General features: G+C 37.1%; 1 protein-coding gene across 8 annotated transcripts in view; it reads right to left on the bottom strand.

The window, feature by feature from the left end:
• Positions 1-22,514, bottom strand: part of BRD4 (bromodomain containing 4) — a 95,489-nt gene that overhangs the window by 30,630 nt on the left and 42,345 nt on the right. For 7 of the 8 annotated variants that reach the window (XM_088133520.1, XM_088133513.1, XM_088133517.1 and 4 more), the window contains 10 exons: positions 21,719-22,037; positions 18,811-18,948; positions 16,805-16,940; positions 15,847-16,121; positions 12,634-12,996; positions 10,129-10,257; positions 9,191-9,413; positions 7,619-7,808; positions 2,190-2,491; positions 970-1,080 (listed from right to left, as the gene is read on the bottom strand). In XM_088133520.1, coding sequence (XP_087989646.1) covers positions 970-1,080; positions 2,190-2,491; positions 7,619-7,808; positions 9,191-9,413; positions 10,129-10,257; positions 12,634-12,996; positions 15,847-16,121; positions 16,805-16,940; positions 18,811-18,948; positions 21,719-22,003 — 2,152 coding nt within the window. In that variant the 5' untranslated portion in view covers positions 22,004-22,037. Of the gene's footprint in view, positions 1-969; positions 1,081-2,189; positions 2,492-7,618; positions 7,819-9,190; positions 9,414-10,128; positions 10,258-12,633; positions 12,997-15,846; positions 16,122-16,804; positions 16,941-18,810; positions 18,949-21,718; positions 22,038-22,514 lie in introns of all 8 variants that reach the window. The other variant, XM_088133516.1, reaches the window with a different exon arrangement.

Here is a 22,514-nt window from a genome sequence, read left to right as displayed (position 1 = left end):
TCTCTCAGCCCTAGGGAGGAGGCAATGGCAAACCACATCTGAAAATCTTACCAAGAAAACTGCAGGGAGTTGTCCAGGCAGTCGCCAGGAGTCAAAAACTAACTCAAAGGCACATACATTCGGAATAGTTGTTTAATGGATAAAACCTCAACTGTTCTCTGAATTGGCCAATTCTTAAAAATGTTGTAGATGCCAAACCTGCGTTAGAACTACAAAATTAATAGAGTATGCAGAATTTTATGTCTGTTACTTTTAAAATAGTTGTTTATTAAGTTGTAAAAACTGTTTGTTACCTCTTAGAGGACCAAAGAACCACACATCATTTTTTGGATCATGCAAATATCAAATTTTCAATTAAAAAAAATTATACACAGAAGTGTAACTGTAATATTATTTTACAAACAATTTTTGTGTTTTGAACTATGTGAAACCTGTAAAACCTCTCATAGTTAATATCTATAGATTGTGTCTGGCAATACAAATATAATAACCCAGAAAACTTTACAGAACATTTTTTGCCCTGCTTCAGCTTATTTTCCTCAAAAATCTTATTTTCTCAATAGCATTTTTCTTATATACTCTCACACATACAGACTCATATCTATTTGTATTTTCTATCAATCTAGTTTAATGTTCTCTACAAAAAGTGTTATTCTCAGGTGATAAAACATTGTTTCTCTTAATTTGTGAATCTAATCCATTACATATAAAATTGCTTTGGCATAAATTATAAAATGGTTCTGTCAGATTAAATTAATTACAACATATAATGTAGTTCATATCAATTATATGGCACTTATGCAACATATTATTTGATCCAAACTGGAAGGTTCCACATACAGATACATAAATATTACTTTAAATACAAATACAAAAAAAAAAATTAAAAGACCAAGCCAGTGCTAAAAACATATTTATTTATACAGGAAACAGGTATGGGACTGAGTCTTTAAATAATCTGCATCTAACCTGTTTCTGAATCTTCACTGTCGGAGGAGCTGGACTCACTGGTGCTCTCAGACTCTGAGGAGGAGAATCCCTTCATTTTAGAGGAACCAGCAATTACATCCACTTTCTCTGCTGCAACAAGGCAATAGTACAATATTGTCATTGGATAAGACAATAATCCAGAATCTATTCTTGTGTCATTAAATATTCCTATTAAATATCAGTGTTAGATGATTGGATATCTACTCATACAATGGGACTTTACTTTGCTCCCCTCCCCTGCAAAAGCTCTGCTTGTTCCATACTTGCTCTGGAGGGTCCCCAATCTTCCAGATATTGGGTACCTTGGGATGGATAAACAGAAGAATTCATTCCACTGGCATATGTAGTCTGTCAGAACACAGATGTTCTTGGATATCATCCAAAGAACTATTTTTTTTCATGAAAGGTTTCCACAAATTGGTATGTTTTAATTAGATTAATGAAACACTGATTTCAGAAGGACAGAAAAAATGTCCTGCCTCTTCCTCTTTCTTAATGGTATGCAGAAGTGTTTGGTTTGCTATCTTGTTTTAGGAAATGGAGAATTGAAGAGGAGCTTGAAAATTTGAAATTCTCAAATAATTTAGCATTTACACGCTCTACTCTTTTGAAATCTTTACACTAGCTGCTGTGCATTTCTTTTAGAAAGTTTTTATTAATAATGTTAAGAAAAATATAAATTATTACCAACACAAAAATTAAATACTTCAAAAATTTAAAAATATATAAAGCAACATATTCTTGCTTTATATTTATAAATTATTGTAAATATACTTCTTGATAAAAAAAAACCCCTTTTGCAATAAATATGGATAAGCTTTAAATACATTTTCTAAAGCAATTAAACAATATTTCATTGTACCAATAAATAATGTTCATGTAAAACAGAGATGTGTGTTTATAGTAATTTAAAAACATACTTCAGTGTAGAGGAGCAGTGTACCACAATATGCAATAATATATGATCTGTCTCAGAGGCCATCAAGACAAAGTCCAGTACTAACAATTGCTAATCCATTAGCTCTTTTGTTATTAATTTAATCCATTAATTGCTGGAAAAGGTGCAATTTCACAATAGGTAACTCTTGCATAAGTTTATCATGCTCCAATATTAGTACATTTTCCATCTCTGCATAGTAGAAAGTGATTTAATAAATACTGCTGGCATTTGAAGCAACTAGTCTGAGCTTGAAAGATACCTTGAGGTTTCCTCTTTTTCCGTAAACAAGATGTTACATATCGCTCCAGCTCCCGCAACGTGGATGCCTTTAATGTCTCAAAGTCAATTTCAATCTCATCAGGATTGGAGTTTTTGAGTGAGGGTTCTCTTGACTGGATGATATGGACAACCCGGCCTAATTTTTCACCAGGGAGTTTGTTAATGTCCAGGCTCAGTTGTCTTTTTTCCTCATAAGACATTGGCTTACATTTCTCCTCCTCCTCTGACTCATAAACTGGAGGTGGCTTGGTGTTCTTCACAGTCACGGGCTCCTTCTTATTACTTTAAAGAATAATTATAATGCATTATTGTATGAAACAAAACGATTCCCTGATTTCAAACAAACATCATTTTATTCTAGAATGCATTTAAATTTATTAGTATCATCTTCCACATTCTGAGAGCTAAGGTAATGTCTATTTCAATGAACTGTGTGTTAAAAATCCAAAGTTCAACTTTCTAAAATTATTATGTAGCCTTTGACAAGCAATTATAAGAGTAAATCATGGAGGAGGCAGTCCATATGTAAGCATCTTCTGTCCATGAACACAGATACTTAGAGGACCAGAAAAGACCTTGAAGTAGCTGCACTGACTTGTAAGGGATGTGCCCACTTTGATATTTCAAGCCGTAGATTCAGAAGGGTGCTTTATGAAATCCCCTTCCAAAAGTTTTCGGCAACCCTACGCATCTTAACATATATGCAATTTCAAAATACTGGCCTCACCTACAGAGCTTTGGTTAGATGCAACAGTGCTACCTTTAAACTTCAAAACTTTAATATGAGATCCATTTTCTAGAAGCACAAAAAGTGAATAGAGCTACCTGAATTAAAACAGAATAACTGTTTATTATGCAATACATGCATTTAGTATACAGTGCATTCGGAAAGTATTCAGACCCCCTTCACTTTTTTCAATTTTGTTATGTTGCAGCCTGATACTACAATCATTCAAATTCATTTTTTTCCTCATTAATCTACACTCAGTACCCCATAATAACAAAGTGAAAACAGAATTTTAGAAATGTCTGTAAATTTATTAAAAAGGAAAAACTGAAATATCACATGTACTTAAGTATTCAGACCCTTTACTCAGTACTTTGTTGAAGCACCTTTGGCAGCAATTACAGCCTCAAGTCTTTTTTGGTATGACGTGACAAGCTTGGCACACCTGGATTGCGGGATTTTCTGCCATTCTTCTTTGCAAATCCTCTCAAGCTCAATCAGGTTGGATGGGGACTGTCAGTGGACAGCCATTTTCAGGTCTCTCCAGAGATGTTCAACAGGGTTCAAGTCAGGGCTCTGGCTGGGCCACTCTAGGACATTCACAGAGTTGCCCCTAAGCCATTCCTGTGTTGTCTTGGCTGTGTGCTTAGGATCGCTGTCATGTTGGAAGGTGAACCTTCGGCCCAGTCTGAGGTCCCGAGCGCTGTGGAACAGGTTGTCATTGAGGATATCTCTGTTCTTTGCTCCATTCAGCTTTCCCTCAACCCTGACCAGTCTCCCAGTCCCTGCTGCTGAAAAACACCCCCACAGCACGATGCTGCCATCACCATGCTTCATTGTTGGGATGGTTTTGGGCAGGTGATGAGAGTGCCTGGTTTCCTCCAGACATAACATTTAGAAGTGAGGCCAAACACTTCAATCTTGGTTTCAGCAGACCAGAGAATCTTGTTCCTCACAGTCTGAGAGTCCTTCAGGTGCTTTTTTGCAAACTCCAAGCGGGCTTTCCTGTGTTTTGCACTGAGGAGAGGCTTCTGTCCAGCCACTCTGCCAGAAAGCCCAGATTGGTGGAGGGCTGCAGTGATGGTTGTCCTTCTGGAACTTTGTCCCATCTCTGGACAAAGGATCTCTGGAGCTCAGTCAGAGTGACCATTGGGTTCTTGGTCACCTCTCTTACTAAGGCTCTTCTCCCCCGATTGCTCAGCTTGGACGGGCGACCAGCTCTTGGAAGAGCCCTGGTTGTGCCAAACATCTTCCATTTGAGAATTATGGAGGCCAGTGTGCTCTTGGGAACCTTCAGTGCAGCAGAAATTTTTTTGTAGCCTTCCCCAGTTCTGTGCCTTGCAATAATCCTGTCTCTGAGCTCTGAAGGCAGTTCCTTTGACCTCGTGGCTTTTGCTCTGATACAGTATGCGTTGTCAGCTATGAGGCCTTCTATAGAGAGGTGTGTGCCTTTCCAAATCATGTCCAATCAATTTATTTTACCACAGGTGGAGTCCAATCAAGGTGTAGAAACAGCTCAGCAACGATCAAGAGAAATGGGAGGCATGTGAGCTCAATTTCAAGTGTTGTTGCAAAGGGTCTGAATACTTATGCCAATGTGATATTTCAGTTTTTCCTTTTTCATACATTTGCAAACATTTCTAAAATTCTGTTTTCACTTTGTCATTATGGGGTACTGAGTGTGGATTAATGAGAAAAAAAATGAATTTGAACGATTGTAGTATCAGACTGCAACATAACAAAATTGAAAAAAGTGAAGGGGGTCTGAATACTTTCCGAATGCACTGTATATTCTTGCTTAAGGCTATAGTAATAGAAATACTTTGGCCTGAAATACATGATCCAATTGTTTCATCACTAGAAATGTACCCCCAGTGGGATGAAAATTATCCACAGGGGAAATGCTGCCATATATATCTGATAATCTGATCACAAGAGAATAATTCTGCATCTACGGTATCTAGCTTTAGATCTGTCCATAAAGCCAATTTGAAACCTACTCTTGTATTGTGATACCTTAACAAATGGATTAGGAGGTGGATGGCTGGATAGAAAGGAACAAAAAAATCTTTTCCTGTATGTAATACATTTCTTAAGCCTGCAGAAGCAGAATGACATCTGATATGGTTTGTCCCTTGAATCTCTACAATGAATGAATGGATCATGCATAAATCCATCCAGGCTGCAGTTTCTGGATATTGGTGCTGTTGAAGTTGAAACTGAAACTAGGAGTGTTATTCCCAAAGGTATGCAATGGATAATATTAATTCCAAAAATGAGCGTTTTGAACAATGGCCTGTCCACTGTAAGGCAACAATATTGGAGGGAGAAAAACCTCCTCTAAGTATAAAGAAATCCCTTCTTCCTGTCTTTTTTTGTGGTTTCTTTAGTAAAGCAAGCAGTGTGAGATTTAAGGTTGTTGCTAAACCTTGCTCTGGGCAGCCTCACTCTATTTATTTAAAAAAGAAACTGAGAAGCCCTGAAGGAAATGAGGGGCAACTGGGTGCTTTTTACAGAGGGGAGTGTTCAAAACCCGTTTCTCAGACATTTCTTCATGAGTTAGCCTAATTTTTACCAAGACTTGTTTCCCATTAGGGCTGCAATCCGAAACTTTCATATCTGGAAGAAAGAGTGCATATGGGAATAAGAACCAGGGAATACTACAGTATGGCTTAGTTTTGATCAGTAATTTTCTGGGTCATGCTGGCAGCTGCCCAATCTTAGAAATGTTCTGTTTGCATAAGAACACATGGGATAATGATCTAAAGCAATCAGACTTGCTGTGCATCATCTTGTACACATACCATGCTCTCCAGCATTTAAGAACTTCCAATGTGTGGGGTTGGAACACCAAATATTGTAAAGAGCAGTATGTTATTAGCTGTGGTGAAGAAGGAAAAGGGCTGATTTTCTGCCATGGATACTAAAATATTTGTTCAGCTTTACATTCCATGCATCTAGATAGGATGAGGTGGAGGGGAGAGAGTTTTGGTTTTGCCAGGCAGCAAAATTTCTTGGATTGGCCCTGATTCTTCAAGAGGGTGGACTGAGTTCACAAGCAGCTTATTTATCCAATAAGAAATAGGGTGTGGCAGCATAATGGCACTTATGCTTTTATGCATAAACTTGTAAAGCAAAGCAAATTTTGAATCATCTGACTTTATTAAGATTGCAGCATCACAAGCACCTCCTTAAAGAGAAATGTCTGGGTCATTCTTCCAATAATCAAACATCAAATATACTTTTTAGTTTTTGTACTCTTAGACCAGGGGCACTGCTGGAGCAAGCTAAAACAAAAAGGATGGATGCAGTAGAAATGAAAAAAAGTGCTGTATCATCTTCTAAAATATACTTACTCTTTTCAATATCTGAGGCAATACTACATTTTGGAAATGGTGTTCTTGGGAAGAGCATGGATTCATTATCAAGTTGAGAAAGGTGTATTTAGGGCCAGGTTGGACAGAACTACAAATGAAGCTAACATCATGATCCATGATAAGAACAATCTCAACTGATCTACAACTTGATGCATCACAAAAATGCATTTATGGTTTCTTGAACAGGGTTTTTCAAACTGTGTTCCACAGAACTTGATAGGGTTCCATAACAGACTAAGGGCCAAAAAATAAAAAGGTCACTTAAATGCAGCCAAAGTTCTATCACTGGAGCTTTGCTTCTTGATCAGGGGTTCCAGGAATTTTTAAATTGAAAAAAAAACTAACAGGTTCTATAGCCCACAAAAAGTTTGAAAAACACTATTCCAGAATGTTTAAAGGACTACTTGAAACTGCACTTTTCTGACAGTAGATAGTAGAACTGTACAAAGCATTTAAGAGTTGGGGATCACTAGGAACAACTTACGTATGGATGACCCTTGCAAAGGTGAAGCTACTTTCATGGTTTTTTAAAAGGTTGTCCTGTATGTGCAAAGCACCTCCTTGGAATGCTTTTCACAATCCTAATAACTGAATTGACTTAGGGATAAAATTCTAAACTATCCCTCAAGAAGCAGAAACAGAACCTCTCTCTGAAGTGAGGCAATGGGCACTCCACAGTTTCATATAAAGTTCCACTGTTCATGAAGAAATAATGGCCGTTTTAAAACTATGTTCTAAGCCTTGAGAAACTACAGTAATTTACCTGTTTTCCAAATTTTAATAGTATAGGCAAGGAATACTCAAGTCCACAGAGAATTCTCCTTGGACAGCTACTGTAGAGTTAGAGCTTTAATATTAGGAAACACATGCTAAAATCAAAACTTTATTTACATTTCACTTAGCTGAAAACCAAGATGACATATATAATTTTGGAACCTTAAACTCAAATGCATGGCCACACCCTGCTTTAAATTACACTGCCATCTTATTACATGGTTAAAAACAGTGTGCAAAATGTTCAAACCTGTAATGCTCTGTATTCAAAACTCCAAGTTTCAATAGCAGCTCTGAACTTTACCAATATTCCAGAAGTGTTCCAAGCTTGAAACATCTGGTAAGGTCAGAATAGCTGTTTTGTGTTTTAAATTTGAAAGGTTTTGCACACCTCATTTAAAATAATGTGACTTCTAGTAGGGATTTTAGATAGAAAAAAGAAGTTTTGCCATACTTCTGAAGACATCCTTGTACTACAGATAAGACTTTGAAAAACCATGCTACAGATTGGCATATAAAGAGGGGACTGACCTTGAGCTATTGCTATTGCCATTATTCTTCTTAGCCTTCTTAGGCGGTGGGTCCTTGGCTTTATTTTTCTTATTTTCTTCTACTTCTTCTTTCTTTTTGTGCTTCTCTTTTTTCTTTTCTTTCTTGTCTTTCTCTTTTTTCTTTGGTTTGTTCTGTTGTGGCTGTGACAGGGCAGCCAACTGTTCATGCACTGCTTTAAGCTAAGGAGCAGACACACAGATCAATACAATTTTCTTTTATAAAAATGATTTATTTTACCCCCTGCCCTATGATGTGATGACCCCACACTCACTTTGGTGTATGACTAATTGGTCTTGCCAAACACCTGAGCTATATGTTCCTTAATGCTGTGCACGCTTCAAAAATAATTTGCAGTTGCTTTGGACCCACGCAAGCAGCCCAAGTGTTTCCAGTCTTCTATCCCACAGCTCCAAGGAGCACACAAATTTTAATGAGTGCATTCTTTAAAGCAGTGCCATTTTTTTTCAGTCTCACTCAAAAACCTGAAAAAAACTTGGGATGTTTTAATTAAATGCACACAGGTACTGTGCTCATGCAAGACCAGAAAATCATCTTCCAAATTGTTTTCAAAACATGCACAGCTCCGTGTTTGTGTATGTGTGCATGTAAGAGAAAGTGCAGAAGAGCACATATGAGCAATAACGTACTGGAGGAATTAATTGTCAATAGCACTGCTTAATGATCAGATGGCAGTAATTTGCTGACCCCTTCTGGGGTTGGAAGCAAAGCAGAGTTGAGCTTCTGTGGTAGACTGGAAGGCAGAAATGGTATTGTTGCCAAGGAAACAAAATGTACATATCCATGTGATCACCAGTGACCTGAGCCTGACTTAAGGGCATCTTTACCTTTTCCTTTAGTACTGTGTGGGTTATGGTACTGTAAGTTTTCCTTAACATTCTAGATGTTGAAGGAAGAGCATACTGGTTACTATATCACCAGCATAGGCAAAAAAGAAGCATCTGCTATTCTAATATTACCTGTTAAGCTCCTGTCTTGGAATTTCTTACCGATCAAGATATGATAGATGCAAAAAGTGTGACACACAGGCCTAACCAATTCCTCTTGTGACTGTGAAAAACTACACAGGAAAACTGGAATGGTTTTCATCTGCTGCACAGCAATCCCTATCACATTCTTAGCTTCAACACTGGGAAGATGGCCAGGGGTTGTTTTCTGGAAGTTGCAGAGCCAAAGTGCTTGATGCACTCTTTCCTGCCAGTATGGGGACTGACATCTATATTCGGCAAGAGGAAGCTTTGTGAAAGAAAACTGTGAGGAAAGAAGCTCATAACTAGCTGTAAAAGTGCTGTTCATTAGAAGCAGCACATACTTTTACAGACCCGTGCAATTGTAAGCTATAGTGGCTTGTCTTTTTTTGTTAGTTCTTTATTCATGTATGTAGTGAAACATTAAAAACTAGGAGTGGGCTAGAACTGTACATATGTAGTTGGTATGGAGGAAGTCAAGCAGAACCTGATCCCATATCCAAAAACTAGAATTAAGCAGGTAACTGGAGAAAAGAGGATACAGTCAGAGTCAAAAGCAGGATACACAAACGTTTTACCTGTTCCTGGAGCTCTGCTAGCCGCTGAGCTCGCTCTTCTTCAGAATCATCTGATGAACTGTCACTATCAGAAGAACTATCACTGCTGCTATCACTGGATGATGGAGGGGGCACTTTGGGTGGTGGCTGCACTACTACTGGAGAGGAAGCTGGAATCACAGGTTCTTCAGGTTCATCTGGCATTTTAGCAAATCGCATCTCAAAGACATCCTGGCAAAATACAGTGGGTATATGTATGTTATGCTTGTAAACATATATACCAGCATCATTTTGAAGACCCTTTCCTGGGACACACACCAAAAGGAACAAAACGTGAGTGGCATCTCCAAACTCAGAATCAATACAGAAAGATGCTCTGATTTGTTCGTTGGAGGGATGTAACTATCCTGAACACCTCCATCTTTCTTCTCCTGCAGTTTATCAACCAGGGCACTCTCTGATCAAAACCAGGCTTAATCTTGAGACCCTATTATACATGGGAGTGGGTGTTATACTATTAATTTGGCCATTGGGGAATGCAAGGGGCATGATCAGTAATGTAGTAACATCACTGAGGGTGGGATTTCAAGGATTCCAGAAGCGGTGTTTGGATATTAAATATGTTTATTAACGCTAGAAGTCTAATGCATATTTTCATGATTAACCCAATTAAAAAATCAGGCCAGAGAAAATCAATGCTTTGCTGCTACACTTCATTGGTGTTAGAGGAGGGGAATCAGTAAACATCAAAGTGAGGTACAGATCCACAAGATACCTTACCCCTGACATTTGGAATACATATTTTAAATAAAATTGAGTAGCAATTGAATCGTAATCCCCAAAGATATGTTTTGAAGTTACTCTGAAAATTACTCTAGGACTTATTAAAAAATTCTGTATTTGTGCATTTAAAGTAGGACATGTTCTTAAATGAAATTTTAGTTACCTGTAGTTTCCGTGCCATGGCAACCACCTCATGATCTGGAGGGTTATATTTGTAACAATTGGAAAACATCAATCGGACATCAGCTGCAAATTCCTGAGCATCTCTATAATCCCTGTTCTCCAATTTGGACTGAAGATTAAACAAATGAATAATTTTAATTATAAATAAATTTTAAATTATTTTAAAATATTTATCAAGGGTATTATTTCTTGCAAAATAATTTGGCATTTCAGTGATAAGATTATCAATTCTCTATAGCAAATACTATGCATGTTTTCTGGATTTATTTAAAAATGAAATTCTTTTCAATCCAAAAAATATTTAACAAATAAAAGGATATCCTTATTCGTTGATAGCAACTCTATTTCTTCCTGTTTTAGTTTTTTTATTTCACAAGATTACAAAGAAACAGAAGCATCTAGCCTGATAGAGTAGTAAAAAAAAAAAAAAAAAAAAAACCTCTGCTTTTAAAACTATCTTATTTGTAAGAAGACAACAAAATGTGAACAATAAATTAGTATAAAATGAGCACTTTTTTAAAATCCAGACATTTTTCTCCCCTTATTTTTTTCTCACTGTTCTAGCAATAAACCATGGAATGATAGTGAATAATCCAGAGCACATACAGTAGAGACTACAGGAAATCTACCCTATAGTTATTTGATTACCCAACATTAATGACCATACAATGCCAACTTTAGAAGACAAATCAGATAAAGGGTAGATTTAAATACTGTGCTATCCCATGCTTTTTTCTTAACCAGGGTTAGTTGAACAACTCAAAATTGTCTAGTTCTCCCATAAATCTAGGCCAAAATGGAAAAATGACATTGTTGCTTAATGTCATGTAAAGCAATACTTTATTGCTCAATACAAAAGTGGGTTAGTTCTTTCCAGCAGCAAAGAAACTGCTAAAGCAGGAAACAGAGCGGGGATAAGCAAGAGGTTTCATTTTACCTATCCTAGAGCACTCATTGCCAAAAATACTTTGTCTACTGCAGGAATATGTAAAGTACATGAATATGACATTCATTCAGGAGAAATAAAACTATATGATCACTAAAGTCAAGCTTGACTCAAGGGAGTTTCTATCACCAGCATTGATTCATCAATCTTCACTCTGTAGGTAGTTTTCATTAATATAGGACTTGTTCATATTTTCTCTACCCACAACGTTTTCCAAGTATATTCATCTCCCTTCTCCACATCTACACCAAAACAAATCTGTGTAACTGTTTAATTTGAAAGGAGAAATACCTCTTTAACAATAATGCTAGCACAAAATCAATTATCTGTTTTCTTAAAGTTAATCCCTGGTTCATCACCACTGTCTCAAAACTTCAGGCACAACTAAAATGACAAATTATGTACTAAACAGTCCTAAAACATCCTTGATAGAGAAACAATGACCAAAAGAGTGGCTTCCTCTGTTCAGAGTTTGTAAACATTATGGCCAATGCATTTGAACTGAGTGCAGTAGGAAGAAGAAGAGAGACCCTATAAGGAAAAAGAGAATTCTTGTGAGGAAATGGCTGTTACAACTTGCTGCAAAGGTAAGGGAAAAAAAACTGCAAAAAACTCCCTCAAACTTGTTTGCTAGATTTCCGCCATCTTTCAATGTTTTAAATCTGACCAACAAAAATAAGATTTTTTTGCATCTAAGCACTATGAATTTTTGCCTCCCAGTGTAAATTAAATCAAATTTAATTGAACTAGAACTATGACTACAACCACCCTATTATGTAAGGCAAGGAAGGCTTTAGACAAGCAGAGGAGGAGGGAGAGGAATTGCCACAGCTATTGATACCCTATTTCAGGCTTACACAACTCAGAGGGAAAAGGGGCAGACTGATAAATTAAAAATAATTGTGGGCCACAAAGAATAGCTGGCACACGGATCAGTTGTTTGGCAGCTAGTGGCATGGCAGCAGCAATGTTGCTGGCAGCATCAATGAGGCTTGGAGGCTCTTGGCAGTCCAACTTCAGGGCCATGGCAGTGGTGGCAGCGGATCCTTCCTGGCAGTGGCAACATTTGACAGAAGTGGATTTACTGAGTTTTTAAAGAATGCTGGTAGGCCGTGCAAGGCTACTTATCAGGCCACATGAGGCCTGTGGATTGTGTGTTGTGTAGGCCTGCTCTATTTGGTACTGTAACAAAGAAGAGATTCTCCATCTATCACAAAGAATGAGAGTGCTGCAGGATGCTATGCAAGAAATCTACATTTGAAAGTGGCACTAGACTAGCATGCTGGTAACTGCAACTGACTATAAAATCCATTTGAGTCAACTTAACAAAAAATTGTTTCTTTGAGTACTTCTGTAAATTCCCATGTTAGATACATAGTTGGCCAGGAAACCAAAATAGTGTGGTCTAAAAATTTAAAAAATAAACTAGTTTCTGCATGTATCTGAGACTGTACACAAACACAGATAGTATTTTTAACTTAATAACTGTATATGTGTATGACCATATGAGACTGGAAAAAAATAGACACCCACACTTACTTTAATTGTACTCAGGTCCATGGGATGCTTAATGATATCACGATAATCATGGAGTCCAAGAGCTTCCACATCCACAGGTTTGTAGAAGGGCCACGCATACGCAGCATGTTTCTTAGCAAACATCTCCTTTATGATGCCACTACAATACTTTAATTGCTCTGACACTTTGTTACTGTTACTTTTTTCTACTACATGCTGCTGAGAGTCTGGAACATCCTTCTTTGGAGGTTTCACAGGTCGGCTTTCCCTTCGTGGACCTGTCTTGACAGACTTGGGTTCAGCTGGCAATGATGATGATTCATGAACTGGGTCTATTGTAGTAGGAGTTGTAGTGTCTGCTTTCCTCTTCACTCCCTTTTTTGTCTACCAAAGCAAACAGACATTCTATGTAGACTTCTGTTCTTTATTTGCCACAATGTATACGTGTATATGAGGTTATGATTCCTCGGCATAGGAATATGTTATTATCTATATTTTTAATTGTTGATTATTTTTGTTATCTTAACCTTGTTTATGCATGGTGGGAATGTAAGCCGCTTGGAATCAGTTGACAATTGTAGCGGCATATAAGCCTAGTAAAATAAATAAAATAAATGAATGTACCATGGAATTCTCATAACTGAGCAAACACTCCATATATATGAAAATAGCCAAAGACATCATGTAACTTAACCATAACTATCTAAAGCACAATATGAAGAATACAAAACAGTTATCAGAAAAACTGGCATAGAACTTATAGTGAATTTGTATACTATGAAAATCTTCAGCCATGGCTTCACTTGATAGCTTAAGCAAGCCAGAATATTTTCAACTTCTTGCTGCTGCTGCTATTACTATTATGGTTTGTCACATAGTCAGCCAGATGTTTAGACTGGATTTGGCATTTTATCTATATTATTATTATTATTATTATTATTATTATTATTATTATTATTATTATTATATTTTTTTCCCCAGAGATGCACCTCAGTGAACAGGATTCCTTCCACTGGCAAAGGAAACAAAGATCTAGAGGAAGCCTTGTTGAAGGAAGAAGCTGGAATAATTATTTCTGTCAATTCCTCCTTTTATAGCCCTCCTCCTTCCTCAGACATTATTTCACAATCTCTCTACTATTCAAAGCAGATTTTCAATCTTGCAGAATAGAGAGGAAATGCTGCTGTCCTCCCTTCTTTCTAAGAAATCATTCAGTACATAGTTAGTCTGTGCAATTTCAGCCCAATCTTACATTCTAGACTGATCTTGAAAGGAACACTTCAGTTATTTTCCTGTAATCATAGTCTTAATTCCAATGAAAGATATGTTTAGTTATTTATGAAATCTTTATTTTAAGCAGTGTTATTTGGTAATTGAACCAAGGTTAAGGAGAGCCATGTTTAAGTGCTGCCTCAATCACAGAAGCTCACTAGGTTGTTTAGGGTTATTGTTATGAGGAAAGACTTTATCTCTGCCCATCTTACTTCATAGGGTTGTTGTTATGAAGAAAAATGGAAGGAAAGACTATTATGTACACCACCTTGAGCTCCTGGAGGAAAGGGGTGATAAAAATCCAACAACATTCAGTCAATCAATCAAAAAGAAAATCTTGAAAAAAATGAGTTGTTTTGCTTAAATTAAAAAAAACCCTCAAGTTTATTTGCTTTTAAAGAAATGTCAGTACAATCTTACGCATGTTTATTCAGAAATAAATCTGAATTGTTTAATGGGGTTTATTCACTGTCAGTATATTTCAGACAGCAGCCTTTAAGTAATTAACAGTATTATTGTCATTACAGTGGGAAGATTTGAGTTTTACTTTTACTTGAAAGTTCTATGAAAGGAAAGAAATGAAAAACAAGTTTACTGAGTTGAATTATGATAAAGTAAAATTATAAGTACATTACAAAGCTGATCTATATTTATCTAGCAATCTATATGGGCATAGTGAGTATTTGCCATTTAAGTTATATGTTTGTTCTGACTAAATTGTTTTTGCTATTTTTGATATGTGCTTATTTTAGTATTTTACTTTTAACACACACATTTGTAACTTTCTCTGTAACTACTACTAAGAATTAAAAATCAATTACAATATGAAAAGTATCAATGTACCAAACAAAGTTAGTATCGATGTACTAACAATGTAGCTATCAAATAAAGAAGACAGTGGCTGTGTTAATCAATTCTAACCTGATGCTTGATTTTTTTTTCTCTGCTAGAATACTATTTCCATACTAATATTTTCCACCTGTTTCGTAACATTTGTATGACAATATAATTTAGTTGTTGTGGCCTGGTGGGAATAGACATTAACCATTTCTCTCAAATGTTAAAAAAATAACAAACCTAACAAACAAGAAAATTGCATCTATTTGATTTCCAGAGGAAGGTTATGTTTTTTTCACGCTTCACAGAAGGAAAATAACTTTTTTTGAAATGTGTAAATATGGAAGGAATCCCAAGCTAACTGAAATGTCCTCTATATCTATTACATCAGTTCTATAGGGTTCTATTTCAAGCAACTTAATATTAGATGTTTGCAATGACTCTGAACAAAAGTGCACTATGGAAAAACTTCAGGTTAGGAATAAAAGGTTTTTTAACTTCTGCCAAGTAAATTTGGTGATCCATCTAGCCTACACACTCAACTGTTCACACCCCCAGTAAGGAACACAAGGCAAAAGAAGATGCCTTATTCCAAGTCACATTATTAGTCCATATAGTTCAGTTTTATCTATACTAACTAGAAGCAACTATCCAGAATTTTAACACTTTTTCTAATCTACCTAGAGATGACAGGATTGAGTCTGCAAGTAAACCTAGAGTCCCTTGTCCAAGAGTCTCTGCACTGTAGTTATCTGGGCAGGGCAGTAGTAATTAATCTTGAGAACTCTCTGGTGTTAGAGCCTCTAAAATAACAAATGTCCTGAGTTAAGGTCTACATTTAAGATTTTCCCTGACCACCATTTTAAAAAAATGAATTTCCTGACAGAATGCATCTGTGCCAGCTATTGGGAGCCCTACAGAAATAGAGCATTGTAGTATCATAACATATTTCTGCTTCCTAACCCTCAAAAACAGAAGAATAAAAGTTAAGAAAGTAATGAAAGAGTCTTAGAGCTATGAAGTGCCTGAGCATGGTTTTATATGATATAGTTTTATCTATACTAACTAGAGTTAGTTTTTTGCTCAGATAAACAATTAAAAGAAGCAGAGCTCTATTATACGCACCTTCATGGGTTGTGCAGATGTTGGGATAATCGGGGTGTGTGTCTGAGAGGGCTGAGGAGCTGAGGCTGAAGGTGGGAGGGGAGAAGGCAGTGCTGCAGGAGGCTGGGGAGGCACCACTGTCATTATTGGTGTCTGAACAATTAGGTCAGGGGTCAGAGAGGGAAAGGAATGAGTTGTTTGCACGGGCTGAGAATTTTGGGGTGGAGCCTGCGTCTGTGGTGGGGATGATGCTTGAGTTGCATTCTGTACTGCCGATGCTCCTGCCTTTGATGTCACTGTAAGAGAGTCAATCACAGTATGTGTATCAAGTCTCTAAAAATACAAATGGGCATTCTGCATAGCAACCTTAGATAATCCAAATACTAATCAATTTATAGACTTTTCTTCTCTGACAAATCATATCTATATTGTAATTACAATACCATTTCTAAATGACTATATAGATTACTGATAGACTCCAACCTTATTCTATTAACTAATAAAGATAAACCATCCATTTGAAAACACAAGTTTTTTCCTTCTTTCCTTTCTCCATTGTATTTTTATAACAACACCCATTTCCCATCTTTCAAAATAAACAGTCAGGGTAAAGCTTTAGTTTTCTGGAAACACACATTAGTTCATCTAATTTTAATAATGTGTTGGCTTGCAAGCTGCACTAAGCTATGGATTACTTGAACATGATTTATAGAATATAAACTATAATTGGCTGGATTCACACAGCATGCTGAGCAATAAACTATAGTTTATGCCTCACAATGCTTGGGTTCATACTACACATTAAGGCAAAACCAAACAAATTGTATTACAGCTTAGTACAATGTACAAAACTAGCTTTTATCTGAAAGAGGACTTTTCAAGTACTATCACAAACATTACATACACATAATAGCATTTGCTAGTTCAAACAAAGTACAAAAACTGAGAATACAGAATAGAGCAGATTAAATATCAATACCTGTTTCCTTCCTACCACGTCCTCTCCCTTTTGTTTGGACTATAACAATTTCTGTTTCTTCCTGGGTCATTTCAGAGATTTTTTGTAGGAAGAGTTTTTCTAGAGCTTCTGCCATCAAAACAATATCATCCCCTGGCTGAACAAATAAAAATATATAAAATAAAAAATCACACATATTTGGAGTAATCAATCTGAAGACAGACCGACCATATTTTTTTGCCATTGTATGACACTGTGGAAATATAGTGTGAAATGTGGCAGTTATTTTGTCTAGTTGGCATCAATGTGGTCTGCATATGATGTTCATAAATGAGTCAGAGATCACAGTGTGATGCATTCATTGCTTTATTCATGTCTCTCTGCATGAAGTGATTGTAAGCTTTTAGTATGTTGCCCTTTTATGCATTCTAGCCTAAGCTGCAAATTATTTCACTCTCTTCACTTTTGTATTCTACTTTAGTTCCTCTTTTGTCATTAACAGATAAAAGTGCATAATCATTTTAGCTATCAACCACAGAGGAGGACCATCCAACATATAGCTCTACCCATTTACTCTATTTCATGGTTACATTAGTAAAAGAGGTCTATGTGAGAGAGCGAGAGCGAGAGCGAGCAAGAGAGAGAGAGAGAGAGAGAGAGAGAGAGAGAGAGAGAAAGAAAGAAAGAAAGAGAAAGAAAGAAAGAAAGAAAGAAAGAAAGAAAGAAAGAAAGAAAGAAAGAAAGAAAGAGAGAGACTGATACCTTGCACAAGCAATTTACTTACTAAGGCTTTTTTGTTGTTGTTAAATGTAACAGTCTTCTGGATAGAAATTTAGAAGTTGCAGATACCAAAGTACCTTTTCTCCTTATAAAATTACTATCTCTAAATAGGAAAAACTGTGGTTGATAGATTCATGAACAGCTTATGAAAAAACTTGATCTGACACTCTTTTTTAAAACTGGCAACTCGGAATAAATTCACTGTTTCTTAGTTATATGTTCCTCTTTCTTTGTATTCTTATTTTATTGCAAGAAGGAGCAAACTATAGTCTTCTGGATGAACAAAATGATGATTCAGGAATCATGACAACAAATTTCAAACCATTTTCATTCTATTATCAGCCTGTAAAGTATGCATTCCTAATTGGTTTTTTCAGCAAAATACTGTGAAATCAGAATTTCGAACCATTATTTTCTATTTTTCATCACTGTCGCATATTAATGTTACACTCCTGAAAGGTTTATTTAAGATATGTATTAAGGAAACTATTGTTTTAAAAAGAATACTTGTAGTAATAAACTACACGTCAAGTACCGGAAATAGTAGCCAGTGAAACTCTTAAACAAAGTAGTACTGACAAGTGAGGAATTCTTAGGTTTTGTCTAAATAAAGTTCCAGTTTTAAAATAAATGTATTTATGTAAATTAGGGAATTCATAACTTGCCACCCTGGGTTTACATGTGAACCTTCTGTTACATTCATGCACCTATCACCTACTTCAGACCTCCTCTGGAAGAGACTGTTTCAAACACCAGGAAAGAACAATCTTGTTTCTTTCCTGCAGCCTGCTCTCAACAGAGGAGGGACAGTCAAGGGTGTTAGAAAGAAAACATAACTTTTCTTGCTTCAGTCCAACAGATTATCCCTGAGATACTGTGGCCTTTTGAGAGAGAGAAAAAAAATGTCCACACCTGAAATAAATACACTGTTTTACCAAGGAAGGAAAGAAGGAAAAGAGTAACTAGGTATACCCAGATTTAAGTCCACTCTTAACCACAAAGCTCACTATGTGACTATGGGGCAGTGACTCTCTATCAGCCAAATATCCTTCACATGATTACTATAGGAGAAAATGGGGTGGGGGGGGAGAGGGAAATGGGGGCTACCTACACCATCTTCAGCTCCTGAGCAGACGGTGGGATAGACATTTAATAAATACATACATACACATTGAAAACTGAGATCTGAAGTTGGAAATAATTAGGTGATACATAATTTAAAAGTCCAAATTTATGAGAAAACTAACCTTATTATAGATGTAACAATTTGTAAACATTGTATTGAAGTCCTGGATACATTCTTGAGCATTCCAGTAGTAGTTATTCTCCAAGCGTTTCTTTATTGTTCCCATGTCCATAGGAGTTTTAATAATTTTATAATAATCCTATAGGAAAATAGATTAAATATGGCAACTAAAAACTCCTTCAAGTTACTATATAGATATTTTCAAAAAATAAAACTTAAAACAATGTTTTTCATCTATGATGACTTGTTGATGTGAATTACTTTATGGCTGAGAAGCAAGTATCTTGTTCATCAGATAGTCCTACTTCGTCTAAATACGGAATCTGGACCTAAAAATCCATCAAACCAGAATTTTAAAGTAATTGTACTGACTGGACTGGGAAAGGCCACAATTTCTTTTCAACAGCAATTCTCCTAGACCAACAGTTGAATATGTTAGTTATTATATTATATTATATTACTAGTATATTATATTATACTAGTTTCAAATTTAATAAAAACAGCTCCTCTTTTGAGTTGGCTTAATGCTACTTTACCATAATCAAGGAGTCTGAAAAGATTCTTTCTGTCAAAAGCAAACATGCATCACAAAGTTATAGACAAGTTTCAGATTATAATGCTTTTTCAAACAAAACAAAGAAATAAATTATATCTGTACCATAAAATTTATCCCAGGCAATTACACACTCATATACCAAATGAGGACCAAGAGGCTTTTAATATATTCAGGCTAAACCAAATCAGCTCACCTCATGCTACAGGTAGTCCTCAACTTACGACCATTTATTCAGCAATTGTTTGAAGTTACGATGGCGCTGAACAAATGGTGGTTATAACCAGTCCTCGGAGTTCTGGCCCTCCCAGTATCCCTGTGGTCACGCGATCACAATCTGGGCACTTGGCAACTAGCTCACATTCACGACCAGTTGCAGTGCCCTGTGATCGCCATTTACGACCTCCCCTGCTGGCTTCCCCAGAAAGTCAATGGGGAAGCTGGCAGGGAAGGATGCAGATTGCTGGGGTAAGTCTCCCTTATGCATGCACCCTCCCCCAGCCCCTCTGCGCGTGCACTGCAATGGCCACTCATGCGCCCTCCCTGAGCCTGGCTGTGTCTCCCTGCCACTTGTGCACCCCCCCACACTCTTGCACACCCCTGTGCACCCTCCCTGAGCCTTGCTGCACCTCCCTTACACCTTCAAGCACCCTCCCTGAGCCTCACCGGGCCTCCCTCGTGCATCCCTGACCTTTGCTGTGCCACCCTCACGCCCTCCCCCACCTGTAGCAGCCACTCACCTGCCTACTGGCCTGCTTGCAAGCCACCTGAGACTTGCACCTTCCTGCCAGCTTCCCCACTGACTTTGGTTGTGAGAAGCCAAAAGGAAGTTGCCTTACCTAATGGCCGTGGGATTCAGTTAACAGTGGCAACCAGGACTGCAGGGATTGCCGTCACTAAGTGAGATGCAGTCAAGCTTTATGACCGCATCTCTTAACAATGGAAATTCCAGTCCCAATTGCCATCCTAAGTCTAGGACTACCTGTTTAGTTCTACAAATGAGCTAAGGCACATAACAGATACTAAACTATTCTGCACTTCCCTTTTTGATTCTATATTTCTCTTACAAATGTCTTTAATTATGATTTTCTCCAAAAGTTAATAGAGCACAACTGTTTTGCGAACCATCACCTAGAATCATGAGAAGAAATGACATACAAATTTTAATTCATTAATTTATGAAAGACAAGGAAGAAGCAAGAAAAAGTAGAGAAGGTATATTTTCCAGAACCAGATAAGCACATAAAATGTTCCTTTCCCATATACAGGAACACAGGTAGCCCTCGCTTAGCAACTGCCTCAGACAGCAATTGTTTGTAGTTACTATGATGATTAAAAAGTAACTTTGCGACCAGTGCCCGCTTTTATGACCTTTGCAGCATCTCTCTCTCAATCACATGCTCGCCATTGCAGTCAGTTAGCATGTGTTGTCCTATGTAAAATTGTAAGCACAGTCATGTTCATGTGATTTTTTTACTTAGCGACTGCTTCACTTAACAACCAAGTTGCCGGTCCCAATTGTGGTCACTAAACAAGGACCACCTGTATTCCCATTCAAAAACTATTCATTTGTCTAAAATCAGACAACAATGACTAAATCAAATTAATCCCTGTGGAAGTTCCTTTTTCTTCCCTTGCCTAATCTTCAGTGAGAACACAGCTCTAGCAGGACAGGAAAAAGAAAAGTCATGTCCCATCAAGTCATAATAGCAACCAATTTCTAGTCAGAGAATACACATCAAATATGGCTACTACCAGCTATGACTTGCTATACATATGATTATAAATCTTTCTGTAAGTCAATACTAAGCTTATTATATTTATTTAATAGTATATATTCAGAGTGTAGAATGATACACCTCCTACTCAAGAAATTATGATTCTACATCATTCTACAAATTATGATTCTATGGACAAGGCAGAAGAACTGGGGAATTGAATATGAATGGTTATGTCTAAAAGCATTCTTTTTCCAATTCTCAACTCCGTGAAATCCAATCCACTGAATATAATGAGTATTACAGTTTTTCACTTACTTTCTATCCCTACCATGGCAATTAACATAGACTACCCATATTACTATCCTTATTTTACTATGCTGCTCTTACCCCATATTCATATTTTTAAAAACTTAGCCAGCAGCATGTTGTTTTTGATTACTGTTTCTAATTTCTCAAGAATTCTGAGGAAAATATAACACATATACTCCTTTTTCATCCTCATAAAGCAGCATATTTATTTCGTTGTAGTTGTTGTATCTTCCAAAACAAACTCATTCTTTGTTTACTACTCCACAAATGATTAAAAAAATTCACTTACATTTACATTTCCTTTCCCCATTTGAGGCTATACTTACAGGGAGGTTTAGCTTGACAGCATCCACAGGCTGCTGGAAAGGCCATGAAAACTGATGTTTCCATAATGTCCTGAGCACCACTTTGAGTAGGTACTGTAGTTGGTTGGTCATGCGCTTGGGTTTATTAGGATTTGAGGTCTCTGGTGGAGGTGGGTTAGTGGCTACAGCATTGCCTTGTTGGGGTTGGGCCTGTGCCTGTGTTGTAGACATTTGTGTAGCTTCTAGTCCATCCCCCATTACTGGCAAATTTCTCAGTCTTGTCCCAGGGCCACTCTCCACAGACATGCTATCGATCCCATTGCATTCTCTACCAGTCACTCTGGAAAGCAAATTAATCAATTAATTAATTTTATATGCTGCCCAACTCCCACTGACTTTGGGCAGTTTACAAATTGTTAAAAACATTTCAAAACAAGGAACAATACAAAAAGCACAAAAAGCATACAAAACAAAGGAACAAAGATGGCAGAGAAAACAAATGCAGATAGGAATAAAGAAAAGGAGGCTTCAATTGCCCTTGTCAAAGACCTGGGAAAAAAGGGAAGGTTGGCAACTGGTCAGTAGTTGTCAGAAACCACTGGGTCCAAGTATGGCCTCTTGAAGGGACACATTACCGCCTCTTTCAAGGCAGAAAGTACCACCAGAGAGGCAGACACCACGGCATGGACCCAACCATGGATCACCTCTTTGGCTGCTTTTATGATCCAGGAGGGACTCAGATCCACTAAAGTGGTGGCCAAGCTGACAGCGCAGAAAATCCTATCCACTTCCTTGGAAGTCACCAGTTCAAACTCAT

The sequence above is a fragment of the Python bivittatus genome, unplaced genomic scaffold, assembly GCF_059951505.1.
Source record: "Python bivittatus isolate LINGU-HERP-01145 unplaced genomic scaffold, Pbiv_v1 ctg000080_np1212, whole genome shotgun sequence".
NCBI classification, from domain to species: Eukaryota; Metazoa; Chordata; class Lepidosauria; order Squamata; family Pythonidae; genus Python; species Python bivittatus.
This window is presented reverse-complemented; position numbering and strand designations above follow the sequence as displayed.